Genomic DNA, 18,891 nt, shown 5'->3' with positions numbered 1-18,891 from the left:
CCTGGGCCCTTTTGCATCCCTCCTCATAACTCCTCCCTATTTTTTTTTTAGGAGAAAACTGAGTCCCTGGTGCAGCAGTATGAGGCTGTGAGCCAGCTCAACTCGGAGCGTTACGCCCGCTTGGAGCGTGCCCAGGTCCTGGTGAACCAGTTCTGGGAGACCTATGAGGAGCTGAACCCATGGATTGAGGAGACCCAAGCCCTCATCTCCCAGCTGCCACCCCCAGCCATCGACCACGAGCAGCTCAAGCAGCAGCAGGATGACATGAGGGTAAGAGGATGCAGAGCATGAGGGTAAGAGGATGCAGAGCATGAGGGTAAGAGGATGCAGAGTTTGCACCTCCTGTCCATCAACACAGGGCAAGAGCACCTTTTTCTTCTGAGTTTTCCTCCATTTCCCCCCCCTTTTCTGTTCTTTTTGGGGGGTTTGCTTGTGTTATGCAAGAGTGCCACATGAAAATCCCTTGTTATGTTGGAACGCTCCTTACCAAAACTCAGCTTGCTTCCAAGGAAACCTGGCTGCTTTTGGATCTCCTTCCTGCTCGTGGCAGGAAAAAAAAACCACTTTGTGCTTTTAGGGTAGAGACTGCAAAGCAAAAAATTCCCAGTGGGGTCCTCTGTGGAGCTGTGGGGAGGGTCAGAGGCTGGGGAAGGACCCGTGCCAGGCACTGTGCCATAGCCATGTTGGGAAGAGCCGAGTGCCATGTGCTTGGCAGATGCTGGGGCATGAAATCCAGGGTGTGAGTTCCTCCCAGATACCATCCCTGCTCTTGGAGTGCTGTTTGGAATAAATAGGCAGTGGCTTGCAGCAGATTTCTAAACAAATGTGGTTTTTTTTCTTCCCCCCCTCCCTCTATTCCCTAGCAACTGAGAGAGTCCATCGCCGAGCACAAACCTCACATCGACAAGCTGCTGAAAATTGGGCCCCAGCTCAAGGACCTCAACCCCGAGGAAGGGGAGATGGTGCAGGAAAAATACTCCAGGGCTGAAGCCTTGTATGCCAAAATCAAGGAGGAGGTTTGCCTGCGGGCCCTGGCGCTGGACGAGGCGTTCTCACAGTCCACCCAGGTACGCCAGGGTGCCAGAGAGGTGAATCTTCCTCTCACAGCCCCCTGGGAGAGCCACGGGCTCTGGAATGTGGTTTTATTCCCCCTGTAAAAGCCCTTTATAAGGAATAACATGGTCAGGCACCTCCAGGGTAGTTTCCTGTGGCTGTGGGAGCAGAGGAGAAGGCGTTTGAGGCTCCACACGGTAAATGGGGTCGTAAATTTTTACGACCTCAGTAATGATGCTGGTTCAAAGGGGCTGCTCTGGCATCCACCCAAGGTTGGAAGGGCCTCTTGAAAGAGCTTGAAGAGATAATTTTCAGTTGTGATAAGCTGTGAGTGCAGTGAGCAGCCATGGGATGCTTTGTATGGGAGAGGTAATGGATGTCTCTGGGGTCTGGGCATCTCCTGAGGAGGTGGGTGAGTGCAGGAGGAGAAATAGGCAAGGAAGGGCAGAGACTGGAGGTGGTAAAGTCCAGAAAGGGGTTGAAGTGCTCCTGCTGCTGGGGGTTGCTGACCCCCAGCTCTGTTTCATTTCACCCCGTGTTACCGTAGCGCAGTTGGTTTTTGTCACGTCCTGGGTGTTTATTTTCTTAATTCCTGTATTGTGTAGTCACTTCTCTTGGTTTGCACTTGTATTAACTCCGAGTTTTTCCCCCCCCCACATTCCCCTCCCCTCTCATCTCTCACTCCCATTGTGGAATGTGTTGTCTGTGTGTGTTGCTGCCTGTGCCCGTCCTCCCCACATGGTCCCATTTCATTCTTGTGTTGACTGCGCCCCACCATTGCAGATTTCGGAGGTAAGCGAGTCCCCCCTCCACAGATGTTCATTTACCCTCCCTGGCCTGGTTCTATTTGACACCTAGACTTTCATTTCTGGTCCATGCACAGCTCAGCAGAACTTGCTTCAAATTTAACGCCGGGGATGGGGCTGGAATCACATTTTTGGGATGGCTTTGGTTGCGTTGCTGCCTGGTCTCAGCTTCTGCTGGGAATGCTTCCTGAAGGGCAGAGGTTTTGCTTCTGGAAGGGTTCACACTGCTCCAGCTGGATATGCTGGCTTGCTCCTGCTTGTTGGCTGAGCCAGCCTGTCCTGATCAACTTTGCACCAAGAGCCCCAGCCCTTCTCTGCTGGGGTTTGCTGGGCACCTGCACTGGTGTGTTCCCAGCAGGAACTGGGAGAGGGACAGGAGCAGCCCCAGTGCTGAGCTGTCCTTCCCACCAGCAGAGACAGTTTGGGATCTTCAAGGCCAAAGTTGACTTCTCTCTTAAAAAAAACAACAATAAACCCTGCTAGACCCCCTCCCTCCCTCACTCCTGGCTTTCTGGTTCTGCTTTTGAGGCCGCAGCTCCATGGCAGCTCCTCCCCACCCGCATGCAGCTCCTACTAATCCTAAAAAACTGGGAGGGGTTTCCACTGGCCTTGCACCATGTGGAGATTCCCATCAGCACCAAACACGGGCGCTTTTCCAGCAGCATTTTTTTGTCTGGCTATTCCCTCAACCAACACTGAGGTTTTGTGCCCAGCCACCAAAACAGAGACAGCGACAAAAAAAAGCGAAAAATTTTCAGGGCGCTGCCGTGTTTGGGTAACAGGTGCTCCGTGAGTGTCTGTGGGCTCTGCTGGAGCAGGGCAGGTGTGATCAGGAGGCTGCAGGGGTGGCATTGCTGCTGCAGGGGTGGCATTGCTGCTGCAGAGGTGGCGTTGCTGCTGCAGAGGTGGCGTTGCTGCTGTCGCGGGCGTTTGTCCGTCCCCTCTCCGAGGCGGCGCGGCACTCGGGGCTGTCGCTCGTGCTGGTGGCTCTGCAGTGTCACTTTGTCCCCTCCCTCCTGCCCTAATGGCTTTGCTCCTCTGCAGTTCCACGACAAGATCGAGCCCATGCTGGAGACCCTGGAGAGCCTCTCCTCCCGCCTGCGGCTGCCGCCCCTGATCCCCGCCGAGGTCGACAAGATCCGCGAGTGCATCAGCGAGAACAAAAACTCCACGGTGGAGCTGGAGAAGCTGCAGCCCTCCTTTGAGGCCCTCAAACGCCGTGGGGAAGAGCTCATTGCCCGCTCCCAGGGAGCAGACAAGGACCTGGCAGCCAAAGGTAGCTCTGGGTGGATTTAAGTGTCCGATTTCTCCCCAAACCATGGCTCCATCGCTGCTGGCGAGGCTTTGATGTCACAGGGGTGTGTCCTGGAGGTTCTTCTGGCTTTAGGAGGAAGGATGAGTCTTCTGGATGGATTTGGGAGGTTCTCCTGGCTTTAGGACCAAGGATGAGTCGGATGGATGGATGGATGGATGGATGGATGGATGGATGGATGGATGGATGGATGTGCTTCCATCTGGAGCAGACAGGCTGGCATCAATCAGAAAAGAAAAGAAGCATTTGTGGCTTCTCAGCCCAGCTGGCCTCTTGTTGGTGGCCCCTGGGATAGGATTTGTTGCTGTCCCTTCAGCATCTAATGGAGGGGAGGGACATCCCCCAGCACAAAAAGCCCGTCAGCACAATTGGCACTAATTGGCACCTTCCTTGGCAGATCAACAGGCAGCTCATGCACTGAGTGAGCACGGACTTCATGCTAGAGGTGGCCAGAACAGAGGTTTGTTGGAGGGAGAGTGTGTGGGCAAATTTGCCCTGAGCTTGCACATAAATAAAGGCTTTTCTGCAAGCTGGAGTTTCTCACGTCCCTCTGAGTTAATGCTCTGATAGCCCTGGCCATCTTTATTCCCCTCTGGATATTCTGTTGGCTGTTTCTGAATGCTTTCAAAATGCTCTTGCATTGTCCAAAGGTTTCCTTCTTCGCTGAACACCTTAATTTCCTTCCACAGTCATCCAGGACAAGCTGGATCAGATGGTTTTCTTCTGGGAAGACATCAAAGCTCGGACCGAGGAACGTGAGATGAAGTTCCTTGATGTCCTGGAGCTGGCAGAGAAGTTCTGGTACGACATGGCAGCGCTCCTGACAACCATCAAGGACACCCAGGACATTGTCCACGACCTGGAGAGCCCAGGCATTGACCCCTCCATCATCAAGCAGCAGGTGGAAGCAGCAGAGGTGAGGCCCATGGGGCAGTTCCTCAGTCTGGAGCTTGTCTGCCCTCAGCTTATCTGCTAAATTGGGAAGATCTTAGATCATGACTGTGGCCCAGAGGTAAATCAGTTTTGTGGGCAGTCAGGCAGATTATGAAGAGTTACTTCCATTGCAGTTTGGAGCTGCAGGGAAAAAAACAGAAGTGGATTTCACATATCCTTCACCTTAAATCACATTATCTGCTGCTGTTTTGGGAAGCACACCGAGCTCTGTGTGGTCAGAGCTCTGTGCCCACTTGCTTGCAGTGATGTGGAGGCTTGCAGGGCTCTGCTCCCAAACCAAGCCAGTGGCTGGCTGGCTTGGGAAGATTATATTTAGATTTTGGTCAGAGCAGAGATAAGTGCTTGGATTTGTCTGTTGCTGGTTGCTTCAAGTGGCAAAATCCACTTCAGGTGGGTTTGAGTTGACTCAGGCCTTGAGAGGCAGGGCTGATTCTTTATGCTTTGCTAAGTTTAGCCTTGCTGCTCCCTTTTCATAACCATTCTAACTCTGCTTTGTACCTTTTGAACCTCAAAACCCTCACTCCTGTATTGACAAAACGCTCCTGTAAACAACATCTTCAGCCAGGACAGTTCAGGCTCACAGCTAAATACAGATGTTGTTATTTTAGTCCCAGAGGTGGGAGCAGAGCAGGGTGGTGGTGGTGGTGGTGACAAAAGTGGCCACCTGCTCTCTGTTGTGGAAGGGGCTGACAGCTGCTCTGTGAGCCAGCAAGGGTTAGCACAAAAAGAAGCTGATAAGGTTCACATTTACCCCTGAAAGGAATTCTACCAAGGTTGTTGACATGGAAACTGAGAAGAAAAAAAGATAAACGAAAGAAACCTGCAGTTGGTTGTTAGCTGAAAACAGTGGTGGAAACTGCTTTGTACCAATGAACCCTGTGTTGATCTATTGTAACCAGTGAGTAAAGCATAAATTTTGCGGGAAGGTATAAAAGGCAGCATGCTGTTTCAATCAAGATTTGGGGATCTTGAAGCAAAGAGAGATGAGAGAAGCCTTCTGAAATTGCGTATATTTCAGAATTTATTATTTCCAGACTTGTTCTGTGTGACCATCTCAACAGCAGCACTGTGTCACCTGCTCTTGGGGCTTGGAGTTGGGCTCCTGGCCAAGGTGCAGGGCACTGGAGCAGGAAGGACCCTCCTGCTCGTGGAGCAGTTTTGGAAGAGGGTTTGATCAAAAAGGGTTTTCCTTCTGTGGCTGTGCCTCTGCAGACTATCAAGGAGGAGACAGACGGGTTGCACGAGGAGCTGGAGTTCATCCGCCTCCTGGGCACTGATCTCATCTTTGCCTGTGGTGAGACTGAGAAGCCAGAAGTGAAGAAGAGCATTGATGAGGTAGGGAGAGCTTCCCCTCCAGATAAAATCAGGTGGGAGCAAGTGGGAGCTCTGGTTGTGGAGCCTGACGGGTTTTGTGTTGCTCAGATGAACAATGCGTGGGAAAACCTAAACAAGACATGGAAGGAGAGGCTGGAGAAGCTGGAGGAAGCCATGCAGTCAGCTGTGCAGTACCAGGACACACTCCAAGTAAGAGGCAGGGCTGCTGGTGTGGAGTGGGTGGGCCTTGGGAGCACCAGTGTGAGCCCTCTCCATGGAGCTGTGCTGGGATTTGCACTTCCATAAAGCAGGAGACATCTCCTGGGTGAGAGCTCTGAGGGAGCCTGAGCTCAGCCTGAGGAGGAGCAGATATTTGACTGCATTGCTCTTCCCAAAGCTTGGTTCAGGATGAGGGAAGGCAGGAGGGAGCTGGACAGAGCTGCCCTGACAGAGGAGTGTCATGGCTGTTTCATCTTCATCCCCTGACCAGCTGCAGGGGGGACACTTGGCCATTCCCTCACCTTGTCCTTGCTCCTTCCAGGCCATGTTTGACTGGCTGGACAACGCTGTGATCAAACTGTGCAACATGTCCCCTGTGGGCACCGACCTGAGCACGGTCAAGGAGCAGATGAACGAGATGAAGGTACCTGGGAGGGGAGGGAGAGGTTCCTGTGGTGCTGCTTTGCCTCACAGAGCTCCAGTGATTCACTCTGCCTCTGGTTTTTGTCCTGCTTGTCTTGGCAGGAGTTTAAAATGGAGGTTTACCAGCAGCAGATTGAGATGGAAAAGCTTAATCACCAAGGTGAACTGATGCTAAAAAAGGCTACGGATGAGACAGACAGAGACATCATCAAGGAACCACTGACAGAGCTCAAACATCTCTGGGAGAACTTGGGCGAGAAAATTGCTCACAGACAGGTAGAGTGAACACCTGGGGCTGCCACAGGATGAAACTGGCTCTGGTGCTCCCCAACCCTTTAAAACTCCCCTTTTCCATCCCTGTCCTTGCCCAGCACAAGCTGGAAGCCGCCCTGCTGGCGCTGGGCCAGTTCCAGCACGCCCTGGCAGAGCTGATGGCCTGGCTGACCCACACTGAGGAGCTGCTGGATGCCCAGAAACCCATCAATGGGGACCCAAAAGTCATCGAGGTGGAACTTGCAAAGCACCACGTGAGTATTTTCCCACTCCAGATACATTTTTAGCCCATATCCACAGCAGCACTCAATTTCTCGCGAAGGATTTGAGCTGTTTTGATCCCTGGGAGCAAGCAGGGCATTCAGGAGAGGTGTCCAACCTTTACCCACCTCGTGCAGGTGCTGAAGAACGACGTCCTGGCCCACCAAGCAACTGTGGAGACAGTGAACAAAGCAGGGAATGAGCTGCTGGAGTCGAGTGCAGGGGACGATGCCAGCAGCCTGCGGAACCGCCTGGAGAAGCTGAACTCCTGCTGGGAATCAGTGCTGCAGAAAACAGAGGAGAGGGAGCAGCAGCTGCAGTCCACCCTCCAGCAGGTCAGCAAGAGGCATTGGGAATACCCCCCTGCGCTGTGGGCGCCACTTCCCCCTTTGTTTTAGGGAGAAATAAAAGGGGGGAAAGGGTTGGGACGACACCGGGATTTTTTTGTGGAAGTTTTTCTGTAACTGCTGTGGTTCAGTGCCTGCCCAGAAGTGCACTGGGGACCAGGCACACCTGTGGCTTGTGGACACACCAGTTTCACCCTCCTGAGCACGCTGGCACGTCCAGCTCTGCCTCTTTATCTGCTTTCAAAGCAAACACAGCGTTACCCCTGGCGCTTGATCAATGGTGGCTGATGTCATCTGATCCGGGGCCGGTTCTCTGTTCCCCAACAGGCTCAGGGTTTCCATGGTGAGATTGAAGACTTCCTCCTGTGGCTAACGAGGATGGAGAGCCAATTGTCAGCCTCAAAACCCACGGGAGGTCTGCCAGAAACTGCCCGGGAACAGCTCAATGCCCACATGGTAATTTCTCAGGAGAGATCTTTTTTTTTTCTTTTTTTTCTTTAAAGCTTTTAATTCAGCAAGTGTCTGTCACATATCAGCATCAAAACTTCTCCTTTCTGTGTGTGATGGGGAGAACAGGCTGCTCTGGTCTCCTCTTAGAGATCATTTTGCATTTGATGCCTGGAACAGCCATCAGGGTGCTTTAAGCACCTTCCCTCAGCTCAAAGTGTCGCTCTGCTGTCACTTCCCAGCCTCGTGTTCCCATCACCTGCAGCCTTGCAGCACGACATGTTCCCTCCCTGAGCTTTTCTCTGCCTAACCCTTGGCTGGTGGCTCTTTGCAGGAGCTGTACAGCCAGCTCAAAGCCAAGGAGGACGTCTACAGCCAGCTGCTGGCCAAGGGGAGGCTGATGCTGCTCAACCGCGACGACTCCGGCTCCAGCTCGAAGACAGAGCAGAGCGTGGCCCTGCTGGAGCAGAAATGGTGCCTGGTCAGCACCAAGATGGAGGAGAGAAAGGTAACATTGAGGGGAAAATGCATCCAGCCTTGCCCCATGGTCTGACTGTGACCGTGTTCACAGGGGTCTCAGGATGAGGATCTGACTCCATGTTTCAGAAGGCTTGGTTTATTATTTTATGATATATATTATATTAAAACTATACTAAAAGAATAGAAGAAAGGATTTCATCAGAAGGCTGGCTAAGAATAGAATAGGAATGATAACAAAGGCTTGTGTCTCAGACTCTCTGTCCGAGCCAGCTGGGCTGTGATTGGCCATTAATTAGAAACAACCACATGAGACCAATCCCAGATGCACCTGTTGCATTCCACAGCAGCAGATAACCATTGGGTACATTTTGTTCCTGAAGCCTCTCAGCTTCTCAGTAGGAAAAATCCTAAGGAAAGGATTTTTCATAAAAGTTATCTGTGACGGTCTGACAGCAGCTGCTCCCCGTTTTCCCACACAAAGTTGGAATTTGGGGTTTTTTAATCCATCTCCCTTGGTTGTAAAGGTTGGTTCTGTTTCTCAGGTGGTGCTGAGTGTCAAGCTGTTGGCGTGGGGTTTTTTATGTAGTCATCAGAATTGGTTAAATCACACAGAAGATGAGGGTGAAATGGTGTTTTGGGTTAATTCAGGGAGGTGGGAAGAAGCCTCCTGCAGCTCTCAAAGACAGGCTTTGTTGGTCCAGCCAAACCCTCCTCCGAGCTGACTCCATCGTCAGCTTTTGGCTGGGGATGAGATAAAACAAGGGCCGTGGTGGCCTGGGCCCAGAATAAATCTGCAGCTGCTGCCATCAGAACCTCATCCCCCATCCAGCCAGCCCTGTCCCCACGGAGATCCCTTTCCCAGGAAGCTGAGGGTGACGCAGCTGCTCGTGTGCTGAGGAAGGGCTCCTCTTTCAGGGACCATTCTTGTTTGCAGAGAAAGCCTTGCCTTTCAGTGCAGCCCCCTCCCCCTGGCACAGCAGTGGCGTTTCTGGGCTGGGGTGATGAGGTTCCTGTTGCAGGGACACAAAGGCTGCCTCTGTGTGCACATCAGGGCTCTCACCCCTCCGTGCTGTGTTTTTTCCTCTCTTTCTCCCCCTTCCCCGCTGCCACAGGCGAAGCTGGAGGAGGCATTGGCCCTGGCCACAGACTTCCAGAACTCCCTCCAGGATTTCATCAACTGGCTGACCCTGGCTGAGCAGAGCCTGAACATTGCACCACCCCCCAGCCTCATCCTGGCCGCGGTGCTGGCCCAGATCGACGAGCACAAGGTACCCCAAGGGCTCCATCCCTGAGATGGAGGGAGCCAGGGTGGCTCCTCACCTCTCCTGTGGCCCCTGGAGGTCACACCCATCCCCTCTGACACGTGGGACACCCTTTGGTGTTGGCAGGTGTTCGCCAACGAGGTGAACGCGCACCGGGATCGCATCATCGAGCTGGACCAGACTGGGAACCAGCTGAAGTTCCTCAGCCAGAAGCAGGACGTGGTGCTGATCAAGAACCTGCTGGTCAGCGTCCAGTCCCGCTGGGAGAAGGTGGTGCAGCGCTCAGTGGAGCGGGGACGGGCTCTTGATGATGCCAGGAAGAGAGCCAAGCAGGTGAGGGGCATGGGAAGGGTGTGGCAGACCCCAAGGAAGGCCCAGCAGGACCAAAAAGGGCCTGGGGACACCACCAGTGTGATGTTTCAGGCTTGCTTGCGTTGCCTTGCAGTTCCACGAAGCCTGGAAGAAGCTGATTGATTGGCTGGAGGATGCAGAGAATCACCTGGACTCAGAGCTGGAGATCTCCAATGATCCTGACAAAATCAAGCTGCAGCTCTCCAAACACAAGGTGAAGCTCTGCCAAAGCCAGGCTGGTGCTGGATGGGGTGGAAGGGGCTCTGCTGGGAGGATGAGCATGGTAACATCTCCTCTGGCAGGACAGGAGAAAAGCCTGTCCATGCCTCCCATTGCCATGGAAATCTGGGAATCCTCACAGGGTTTCCAGGCTTTCTGAAGCAGTTCTGTCTTCTCTCCATTTCCCAGGAGTTCCAGAAGACTCTGGGTGGGAAGCAGCCTGTGTATGACACCACCATCAGGACAGGCAGAGCCCTCAAAGAAAAAGCCTTGCTTCCAGATGACACTCAAAAACTGGACAATTTGCTGGGAGAAGTCCGGGATAAGTGGGACACGGTGTGTGGAAAATCCGTGGAAAGGTGAGCCCAGCCCCAAGCTGCACCAGCAGTGCCACAGGGAGGGTGTGGTGTCCCTGGGGTGTGACAGAAACAGGTGAGTTTGCTCATGATGTTCACTGGGAATGTTTGTTTTCCAGGCAGCACAAGCTGGAGGAGGCCCTCCTGTTCTCTGGGCAGTTCATGGATGCTCTGCAGGCTCTGGTGGACTGGCTCTACAAGGTGGAACCCCAGTTAGCTGAGGACCAGCCTGTCCACGGGGACCTGGATCTGGTCATGAACCTGATGGACGCTCACAAGGTGAGAGCAGCTTTCCCCAGCTCTTCTCCAAGTCCTGAGTGGGGCAAAAAGATGCCCCAAAAGATGCCCAAAATGGATGTTGGAAGTGGATGACTCCTGAGAGCTCTGGCTTTCATTTGGGCAGTGATTATAAAAATATCTTCAACAAAAACTGAAAAATAATGAGAATTGATTCGTCCTCCCCAAGAGCCAAAGAGCAGACGCAGAGCTGATGCTTTGCTGCTTGCCCTGCTTTCCTGCAGTGGATAAAAAGAGGAAAAAAACAGCAAAAAAAACGGGGAGAACTTTCACATTAGTGGAAAGGTGACAGCAGTGGAGCTGCCTGACCTTGCTCAGCTTCTGCTGTGTCCACACAGGTGTTCCAGAAGGAGCTGGGGAAGCGCACGGGGACGGTGCAGGTGCTGAAGCGCTCGGGCCGGGAGCTCATCGACAACAGCCGGGACGACACCACCTGGGTGAAGGTGCAGCTGCAGGAGCTGAGCAACCGCTGGGACACGGTCTGCAAGCTGTCTGTGTCCAAACAAACCCGCCTGGAGCAGGCCCTCAAGCAGGTGAGGAGAAAAACCACGGCTGGAAACCCTCGGGGTGCTTTGCTGGGCTCCAGGGGAAGAAGAGGTTTTGTCCTCTCCAGGCAGGACACGGCAGCCCTGCAGTGGCTCCTGTGAAGCAGTGGGGTGGTATCAGGCTGTTCCTGGTTGTTTTTTTCCCAAAAAATGAGCAGATAAAGGCTGGTTTGAAAAAGGGAGGATGGAAAGATCTCACTGATGCGCACAGCAGTGATCAGACAGGCCAGGCCAGTGTTTGCCGGTGTCCAGAGAGACTCGAAAAAAAAAACAACCAAAAAGGTCAAAGGCTCTTAAGCAGCTTTTACTTCAAGTAGGCAATTTACAGAATAAACTACCCAGGTGCCAAATTGCTCAGGATACAGCACTTGTGCTGTTTTTAAAAACATTTCCTTCTTCAGAGCAGCTGATGCTGAGGGGAGGGAGGTGCCAGAGTACCCGGCAGCCCCAAACAGGGCTTTTTCCCCCTTTTTTAGTATTTTTAAAGCCCTTTTCAGCCCTCCAGCTGCCAGGAGTGAATGCAGCAGCCTGTTTGGGGAGGAGGAGGGCTGAGCAAAGCCTGTGCTGTTGTTGCTGCAGGCTGAGGAGTTCAGGACAGCCGTGCACATGCTGCTGGAGTGGCTCTCAGAAGCAGAGCAGTCCCTGCGCTTTCGGGGAGCGCTGCCCGACGACGCCGAGGCCCTGCAGGCCCTCATCGATGCCCACAAGGTAAGGGCGAGCTCCAAAACACAACCCAGGGCAAGTTTAGAGGGGGGAATAATCAGTAAATAATTCCTTTGTGGCTTGCAGGAGTTCATGAAGAAAGTGGAGGAAAAGAGGGTGGACGTGAACGCGGCGGTGGGGATGGGTGAGGTCATCCTGGGCGCCTGCCACCCCGACTGCATCACCACCATCAAGCACTGGATCACCATCATCCGAGCCAGGTTTGAGGAGGTGAGTCCTGCAGGGCTAGTTCCAGGCTGGTGGTGGTTCCAGGGAGTCCTGGGTCCTGCTCCAGGTTTCCTACACTGAGTGGTCACCCCGTGTTTCCAACAGGTTCTCACATGGGCAAAGCAGCACCAGCAGAGGCTGGAATCAGCACTTTCCGAGCTGGTGGCCAATGCAGAGCTTCTGGAGGAGCTCCTGGCTTGGATCCAGTGGGCTGAGACCACCCTGATCCAGCGAGACCAGGACCCCATCCCCCAGAATATTGATCAGGTCAAAGCGCTCATCTCTGAGCACCAGGTGAGCCCCGAGCTGAGCTCAGGAAAGGGGCAGGGGAGGGAGGCTTCCCCTGCTCCCTGGGTGAGGGAGGCACTGCCTTCTCCTGGAATTCCCTATTCCCAACTGGAGCAAAACCAGCCCGGGGATGATCTCCAGCCCTGGCAAACCCAAGCCAGCCCTGAGCAGCAGTTTAGCCACAAAAAATCCCCAATCACTGGTGCTTGATGCTCACTTCCCTCTACAGGCCTGGCATGTCCCAGTGAGGGCTGGAAAGCAAAAAAAAGGCTGAAATTACAAAGGGATTTTTTTTTTTATCCTTTCTGTGTTTTGACAGTCCTTTATGGAGGAGATGACACGGAAACAGCCGGACGTGGACCGGGTGACAAAAACCTACAAAAGAAAAGCGACTGAGCCTCCCCACGGGCCCTTCATCGACAAATCCCGCAGCAACAGTGAGTCTGCTTTGGGTCCTAGGATGGCAGGAAATGAAATTCCTAGGGAGATAATTAGCTTTGATTATCAATTAACGAGGCATCCTGCGCCAACAGCCACCAGGAAGGCGCTGAGCCTCGTCAGGAGGGGAGAATCCAGGTGACATTTTCCAAAGCAGCCGTGCTGGGGATGCTGTTCCTGGGGGTGCTTGGGCCAGCACTGCTCCCCTCTCCCTCTCTCTCTCTCTCTCTGGGATGAAGTTTTGGGGTCTCTTTATGTGGTTTCTCAAAGCCAGAGTCCAGTGTGAATTCCTGAGTGCTGGGGGATGTGGGTGTAGAGCTGTCTGTCACCCTGTCCTCCTACCTGGGGACAGCAGCCAGCAAGGCTGTGGGAGGTTTTCCCTTCCAAAAAACCAAAACACATTTGACTGCTGCTCTTCAGATGCCACGAACAGCACCTCAAACAACTCCTCTCCCTTTTTTTCCAGGGAAATGCTTGGGGCAGGCTGCTCCCCCCAGCATGCCCATTATCTCCCAGTCAGAAACGAAGAATCCCAGGATAAACCAGCTCTCAGCACGCTGGCAGCAGGTCTGGCTGCTGGCCCTGGAGAGGCAGAGGAAGCTCAACGATGCCCTGGACAGGCTGGAGGAGGTAACAGCCCCTGGCTGCTCTGGGCAGGGTGGGAGCTGGGAGTTCATCCCCAGAGAGGTGCAAGAAGCATTTTAAAGCAGTGTTGCCCCAGCTCTTACAGGCAGTTCCTGCTGCCTTTTCAGAAATCAAATATTCCTAAAATATTAAGGCTAAAAAACCCTTTGGTGATTAAGTAATTAACTGCACATTAACCAGCTTTATGCCCCTGTATTTGGTATCTGTAGAGTTAATGACAGCCAGGTCCTGCTTTCCTCCTAGTAATTAGTTTAACAATTACTGTCTCTATTTTATCCAACCATCTAATGTCATTTTTGTTTTTATTTATGCTTAACAAAGCAGCTATGCCCAGAAGTGAGTGGTTTTTTTGTTTTCTGTTGCTTTTGCTGTAGGTCAGTTCAGTTCCTTCGTATCCATGTTTTTTCTTCGTTGCTTTTCACCCCAAGAATGTTTAGAGAGAGACGAAAAAAAAAAAAACCCTTAAAATTGTTGTGTTACCTTGGTGTGAGCTGCTTGAGCTGATGGGGTTCTTTTGGGGTGGGGAGATAAGAAGGGTGTTTGAATTGGAGGGTGTTAGGCTGGGACTTGTAAAGTTGGAAGATGAGCAAGAAATCCCTTCTTGGCTGCTCAGAGGGAAAGGGAGAGGGGAGATCTGTGCCCAGATTGATGCTGGCAGTGGGAATTCCTCCCTGGCAAGTCCCTGGGGTGAGGAAGGCTGAGCAGACGGGGTGTGTGTGTGTGTGTGTGTGTGTGTGTGTCTGTTGCTGATCCTCCCTGCCTGTGTGTCCCCACAGCAGCGTGGGCAGCGCTGCATCCCCAGCTCCTGGGATGCACAATCCACCTGCTGGCTGTTGGCTCCGCTGTGTCTCCTGTGCTGGGAATTCAGTTTGGGCAAAGCCCTCGCTGGGAATTGTCTGGAAAAATCCAGATAAAGCTTCCCAGGAGGGCAGGCAGGGAGCGGTGGCGCCGGGAGCTCACCCAGGGGCGTTTTGGGGTGGATCTGTGAGTGCTGCTCCTTCGGGATTTCCCCCAGTGACTCTCCCTGGGTTTTCCTTCTAGTTGAAGGAGTTTGCAAACTTCGACTTTGACGTGTGGAGGAAGAAGTACATGCGCTGGATGAACCACAAGAAGTCCCGGGTGATGGATTTCTTCCGGCGCATCGACAAGGACCAGGACGGGAAAATCACCCGGCAGGAATTCATCGACGGCATCCTGGCTTCCAGTGAGTCCCTGGGAAACAGCCGTGCTGCTCCTGCGTGCCTGTCTCTGACTGAGGAGCTCATCCTTCCCTCATTTCCTTCTCCTTCCAGAATTCCCCACCACCAAGCTGGAGATGACGGCGGTGGCCGATATCTTTGACCGTGATGGTGACGGCTACATCGACTACTACGAGTTTGTGGCTGCCCTCCATCCCAACAAGGACGCCTACAGACCCACCACTGATGCTGACAAGATCGAGGATGAGGTGAAGCACCAAAAAAAGGGGGTGCACAGCAGGTTTGGGGGTGGTTCAGGCTGCAGGTTGGCAGTGGGGAAGAGAAAAATTCGATTGAAAGAAGATTTGGGTGGTGCTGAGCCAAGTTAATTGGTTGGAACTGAGAAGGAAAGGCTGCTTGGGGCTGTTTTATCAGAGCAGTGATTTGTGCTGGGGGAGGCTCCCAAAATCCTGGTTGCTCACCTCTGTGTGTGTTGGTGGTGGCAGGTCACCAGGCAAGTGGCCCAGTGCAAGTGTGCCAAGAGATTCCAAGTGGAGCAGATCGGCGAGAACAAATACCGGGTAAGGCAGAGGGGGATGGAAACCCCCCCAGATCCTCCTCCCCCTTCCCATTGAGGGAGGGGGCATCACCCAGGGGCTGCCCAGCTTGGCACAGGGTGGGGCCTTGGGGTGAGGCAGAGACCTTGTTCCCTGGCACTGGCAGAGGTGGCTGGGATGTGTTTTCCCAGCTCCATCCTTGGCCCCAGGGCGTTCCCTGAACTGGGAGAACATAAAAGTGTCCCTGTTCTGGGGCAGGCAGCCCAGGGGCCCCATGAAATGCTGCATTCACTGGGCTGGAGCCGCCCTTGAAGTTTCCCTCCTGGATGAGTGTACCTTGTGCCTGTGTTTTTCTTAGCTCGCTCCCGAAGAAGGGAGAAGAATTTCCTGACAGAATCTCTTTGTAACCAGCTGCTGGTTGCGTTTCAAACCCTTCACCGAGGTGAAGTGGCGGCAGAATTCCCACTTTCCTGCCCCAGCCGGGTTTGGGGTTGATGTTCCAGCTGGGAGGAGCTGATCCCCCTCCAGCAGCACCGGCCCCAAGCTCCCAGAGCTTCTCCTTCCCCCCAGATAGCCCAAACCCCCCTGGATTTCTAACTCCTGCAGTTAACAGATTTCATGATTATTGCACTGTTAATCCCATAAATGTTTTTCTTGTTTTTTTCTTTCCCCTCCTCTTCCTCTGGACTTTCCTCCCCTCTCCCCCTTCCCTCTCCCTCCATAGTTCTTCCTCGGCAATCAGGTACAGTTTACCTCGTGGTGCTGTCTCTCACCTCTGGAATTTTTTTAACCCCTGTGTGTTGTGATGCTGCTCTGTCCTGTGGTGCTGTGGGAGGATGTGATCTGGGAGCTCTGCTCAGCAGAGCCTGGTACAGAGGAGTGCCACCCCCAAAAATAAACAAGATTGGGCAGAAAAAAAGAAAAATTTCAATGGAAAAAGCAGGATTTGGCAAAAATGCAGAGATTTTTCTCTCTGGGATCCTCCCCTGGATTTGTTGGGGATGTTCGTGGTGGTGAATTATGGTCACTAGATGTGTTCTCCTGTGGGGCAAAGCCAGCCCAGGGGGTACAACCTGCACCAGGCTCGGGGTGGGTTTGGACTGCAATCACCATGGAATGAGAGCACTGAGTAATCCTGTAGGACAACTAAACCCTCATCCCTGCTACTCCCACTGAGTAACTCCTCACTGGGGCACCCCTCCCAGAACCTGCATGTATCCTGAGAGTGTTGTGACCTGGAATGAGCCCAGCCTCCTTTTGAACAGGGCTGGAGCACCCTGTGTCCCTCTGATGTCCCCACTGCCCCTGCCCAGATTAAAAAAAAAAGCTTCTTTTTCATATGCAGTGATGGTTCCCACCCAAAAAGATGCCCCAAAAGATGCCCAGAATGAAACAAACTTGGATGTTGGAAGTGGATGACTCCTGAGAGCTCTGGCTTTCATTTAGGCAGTGATTATAGAAATGTCTTCAACAAAAACTGAAAAACAATGAGAATTGATTTGTCCCTGGGGTTGGCTCTTGAAGGGCACCTCCTGGGGAGCCTGGAGAGAGGGAAGAAGTTTCCCTGCTCCCTTTCCTGCCTGTGAGCACAGTGGCAGCTCTTTAACTGAGACAAGGACAGCTTGGTAGGACCCTCGAGCAGGGAGATCCACCAATGGTCCAGGTCCCGTATCCCCGTGGGTCAGAGATGTCACCTCCTGTCCTGACCCATCCCAGACACTTTGCATTCTCTGTTTTCATTGAATCTCTAATTTTGCGTCTCCACCCACAGAAAATGTTCCTGCTTGGGATTTTTTTTTCCCCCTTTTTTTAATCATTCTGGAGAGGGTCTTGCCTCCAAAACCTGGTTCTCCTGTCTTCTCATCCCAGCAGGTGCTCTGCAGACCTGGATGCAGAGCTGCCACATCCAAGCCAGGCTCTCCATGTCCCTCCCAGGTCTGGCAGACACCCAGGAGCCTGGGTTTGGGTGTCCAGGAGATTCAGGGGAGCTTTATAAACACATGCTGTTGATCTGGGGTGCACTTTTTTTGATATCACAGGCATTTCAAACCACTAATGAACATCGCAATCACTAATCAGCATTGCTGGGGACTCCTGCCTGGATTCCCATCACTCTGCACTCATCCAAACATCCTCACTGGGCCATTGCTGCAGCAGGGGCTTTGTGGCTGGTGGGGTCAAGTCTGAGGCTCAGGGGAGTCCCTGGATTTCAGACTTGGTTGGTGGTGATCAGAGGTGTCTGGCTCGGCTTGTCCTGCTGAATCAGCCGGCTCCTTCCCACGTGGGCTGCACCAGGAGGGTCAGGGCATTGCCAGCCTCTATTTCCTTCACAAAAAAAAAAAAAAAAAAAAAAAGAGGAAAAAAAACTAGAATTCTGGTTGAGAAAACCCATCCAACTCCAAATTCTAAAATCTCCTTTAATAGCTTTAAAATTAAAGCATTTGGGTTGGTTGCATCATCTTCAAACCAAGCAGGAAAACTCCTCATCAGCTGGGGATTTACCTCTCACTTATTCCAGAAGAACCTGTCTGGAGAAGCCTTTAAACTGAGGAATAGGTGGCTGAAAGCCTTTGGTGCAGCCTGGGGAGGGAAGGAGCCGTGTGGCCCTGGCTGTTCCCCTTTCCCTGACCCTTTCCTTGCCCCACAGTTCGGCGATTCCCAGCAGCTGCGGCTGGTCCGGATCCTGAGGAGCACGGTCATGGTCCGTGTGGGAGGAGGATGGATGGCCCTGGATGAGTTTCTAGTGAAGAATGACCCGTGCAGAGGTAAGGCTTGATGCAATCTGAGTCCTCCCACCCACGGAGGGGAGTTTGGATGCTGTGGCTGGGTCACCAGCGTGGGTCGTTGTCCAGATGGGCAGGAGCTGGAGAAAACAGATCCAAAGCAAACCAAGAATTTGGAATCACCAGATTTGGTGATGCTGCAGCTAACCTGGCAGTGTTTATCCAGGCAAAGAGGGAAGGGCTGTGTTTTCCTTGGTTTTAAGACCTCAGCAAGTGGAGCTGGGGTCACCTCCTCCCTAAAACCTTGAGGTTTGACGGTGATCAGAGCCACTGGGCTGGACCAGAGCCATGCCCAGGGGGCAGAGCAGGATTAGCCAGGGGCTGGCCAGGACTGGAGCGTGTTTTGGAGAGTGCTCCGTGTTTCCCTGGGGTCTCTGGGGTGTTAATTGCTTCGGCTGTGTCTTGTTCAAGCTGCTGCATTCCGTGCTCCGGCTGCCCGACGGCTGTTGCTGAAAGCAGCATGATTTACAGCGAGCTGAGCTCCGGGGAGAGCCCTCAGGCTTTTCCTGCTCCTCCTCCGCCCTTCACGCTTTGCAGCAGATGTTCTGCAGCGCTGACATCGAGGTTGTTTCTGTCCCTTGCTTATCTCAGCGTGGTGCTTCCCTCCTGCCATTGCTTTCTCTGGCTCCGGAATTCCTCCGGTGTCCCGTAAGGCTCAGTGCATGCCCTCGCCCTCTGTTTGAACACCCCTGAGCATGGAGCACTCTGGCACACGTCAGCTGAAGCCCACAGACCTTCTCCCTGCTTGGTTGCCCCTTTGCTTGTCAAAAGGAGACCCTCCAGCTCTTTGAGGCGTTTGGATGAAAGTTTTTTGAGAAGTCAGTTTTCAGTGGCTGGTTGGAAAAGTTGGGAAGGTGGTTTTCTCTCCTCTCTCCCCGAAAAATGAGTGGAGGGCTGTGAGAGAGCAGAATCTCTCTCAGATCCTCAAGAATCCCAAGTCTTCAAAGCTGCTTTTGCTATTTTTAAGCCACGTTAAAGATCACACCGGCCGCTGTTGTGACATGGTGAGTTTAAAAGCCATCAGGATGCTTTTCCACAAGAGAGGAGCTGAGCATCCTGTGTGAATTCCTGGCCCTGGGGCAGCTTTTAATCAGCCAGTTTCTCAAAGAGCTGATCCATGGTTTTAAGGCAGAGCAGGAGCACCTTGCTGCTC

The 18,891-nt window shown here is 53.0% G+C and overlaps 1 protein-coding gene across 24 annotated transcripts in view; it reads left to right on the top strand.

Annotated features, from left to right (window-relative positions):
- MACF1 (microtubule actin crosslinking factor 1) overlaps positions 1-18,891 on the top strand; it is a 141,574-nt gene that overhangs the window by 118,176 nt on the left and 4,507 nt on the right. For 12 of the 24 annotated variants that reach the window (XM_077189633.1, XM_077189628.1, XM_077189637.1 and 9 more), the window contains 29 exons: positions 52-270; positions 864-1,067; positions 2,904-3,135; positions 3,861-4,087; positions 5,338-5,460; positions 5,548-5,649; positions 5,981-6,082; positions 6,184-6,357; positions 6,453-6,608; positions 6,753-6,950; positions 7,290-7,418; positions 7,744-7,917; positions 9,002-9,157; positions 9,278-9,484; positions 9,597-9,716; positions 9,911-10,080; positions 10,197-10,356; positions 10,713-10,907; positions 11,499-11,627; positions 11,709-11,852; positions 11,955-12,143; positions 12,457-12,574; positions 13,042-13,205; positions 13,542-13,556; positions 14,262-14,424; positions 14,513-14,667; positions 14,905-14,979; positions 15,680-15,697; positions 17,603-17,720. In XM_077189633.1, the coding sequence (XP_077045748.1) occupies positions 52-270; positions 864-1,067; positions 2,904-3,135; positions 3,861-4,087; positions 5,338-5,460; positions 5,548-5,649; positions 5,981-6,082; positions 6,184-6,357; positions 6,453-6,608; positions 6,753-6,950; positions 7,290-7,418; positions 7,744-7,917; positions 9,002-9,157; positions 9,278-9,484; positions 9,597-9,716; positions 9,911-10,080; positions 10,197-10,356; positions 10,713-10,907; positions 11,499-11,627; positions 11,709-11,852; positions 11,955-12,143; positions 12,457-12,574; positions 13,042-13,205; positions 13,542-13,556; positions 14,262-14,424; positions 14,513-14,667; positions 14,905-14,979; positions 15,680-15,697; positions 17,603-17,720 (4,336 nt within the window). The remainder of the gene's footprint in view (positions 1-51; positions 271-863; positions 1,068-2,903; positions 3,136-3,860; positions 4,088-5,337; positions 5,461-5,547; positions 5,650-5,980; positions 6,083-6,183; positions 6,358-6,452; positions 6,609-6,752; positions 6,951-7,289; positions 7,419-7,743; positions 7,918-9,001; positions 9,158-9,277; positions 9,485-9,596; positions 9,717-9,910; positions 10,081-10,196; positions 10,357-10,712; positions 10,908-11,498; positions 11,628-11,708; positions 11,853-11,954; positions 12,144-12,456; positions 12,575-13,041; positions 13,206-13,541; positions 13,557-14,261; positions 14,425-14,512; positions 14,668-14,904; positions 14,980-15,679; positions 15,698-17,602; positions 17,721-18,891) is intronic. The other 12 variants (XM_077189639.1, XM_077189638.1, XM_077189632.1 and 9 more) reach the window with 3 other exon arrangements.

Source organism: Agelaius phoeniceus, chromosome 22, assembly GCF_051311805.1.
Source record: "Agelaius phoeniceus isolate bAgePho1 chromosome 22, bAgePho1.hap1, whole genome shotgun sequence".
Lineage (NCBI taxonomy): Eukaryota > Metazoa > Chordata > Aves > Passeriformes > Icteridae > Agelaius > Agelaius phoeniceus.
The sequence above is the reverse complement of the archived record's forward strand: the minus strand, read 5'-3'. Positions and strand labels throughout refer to the sequence as shown.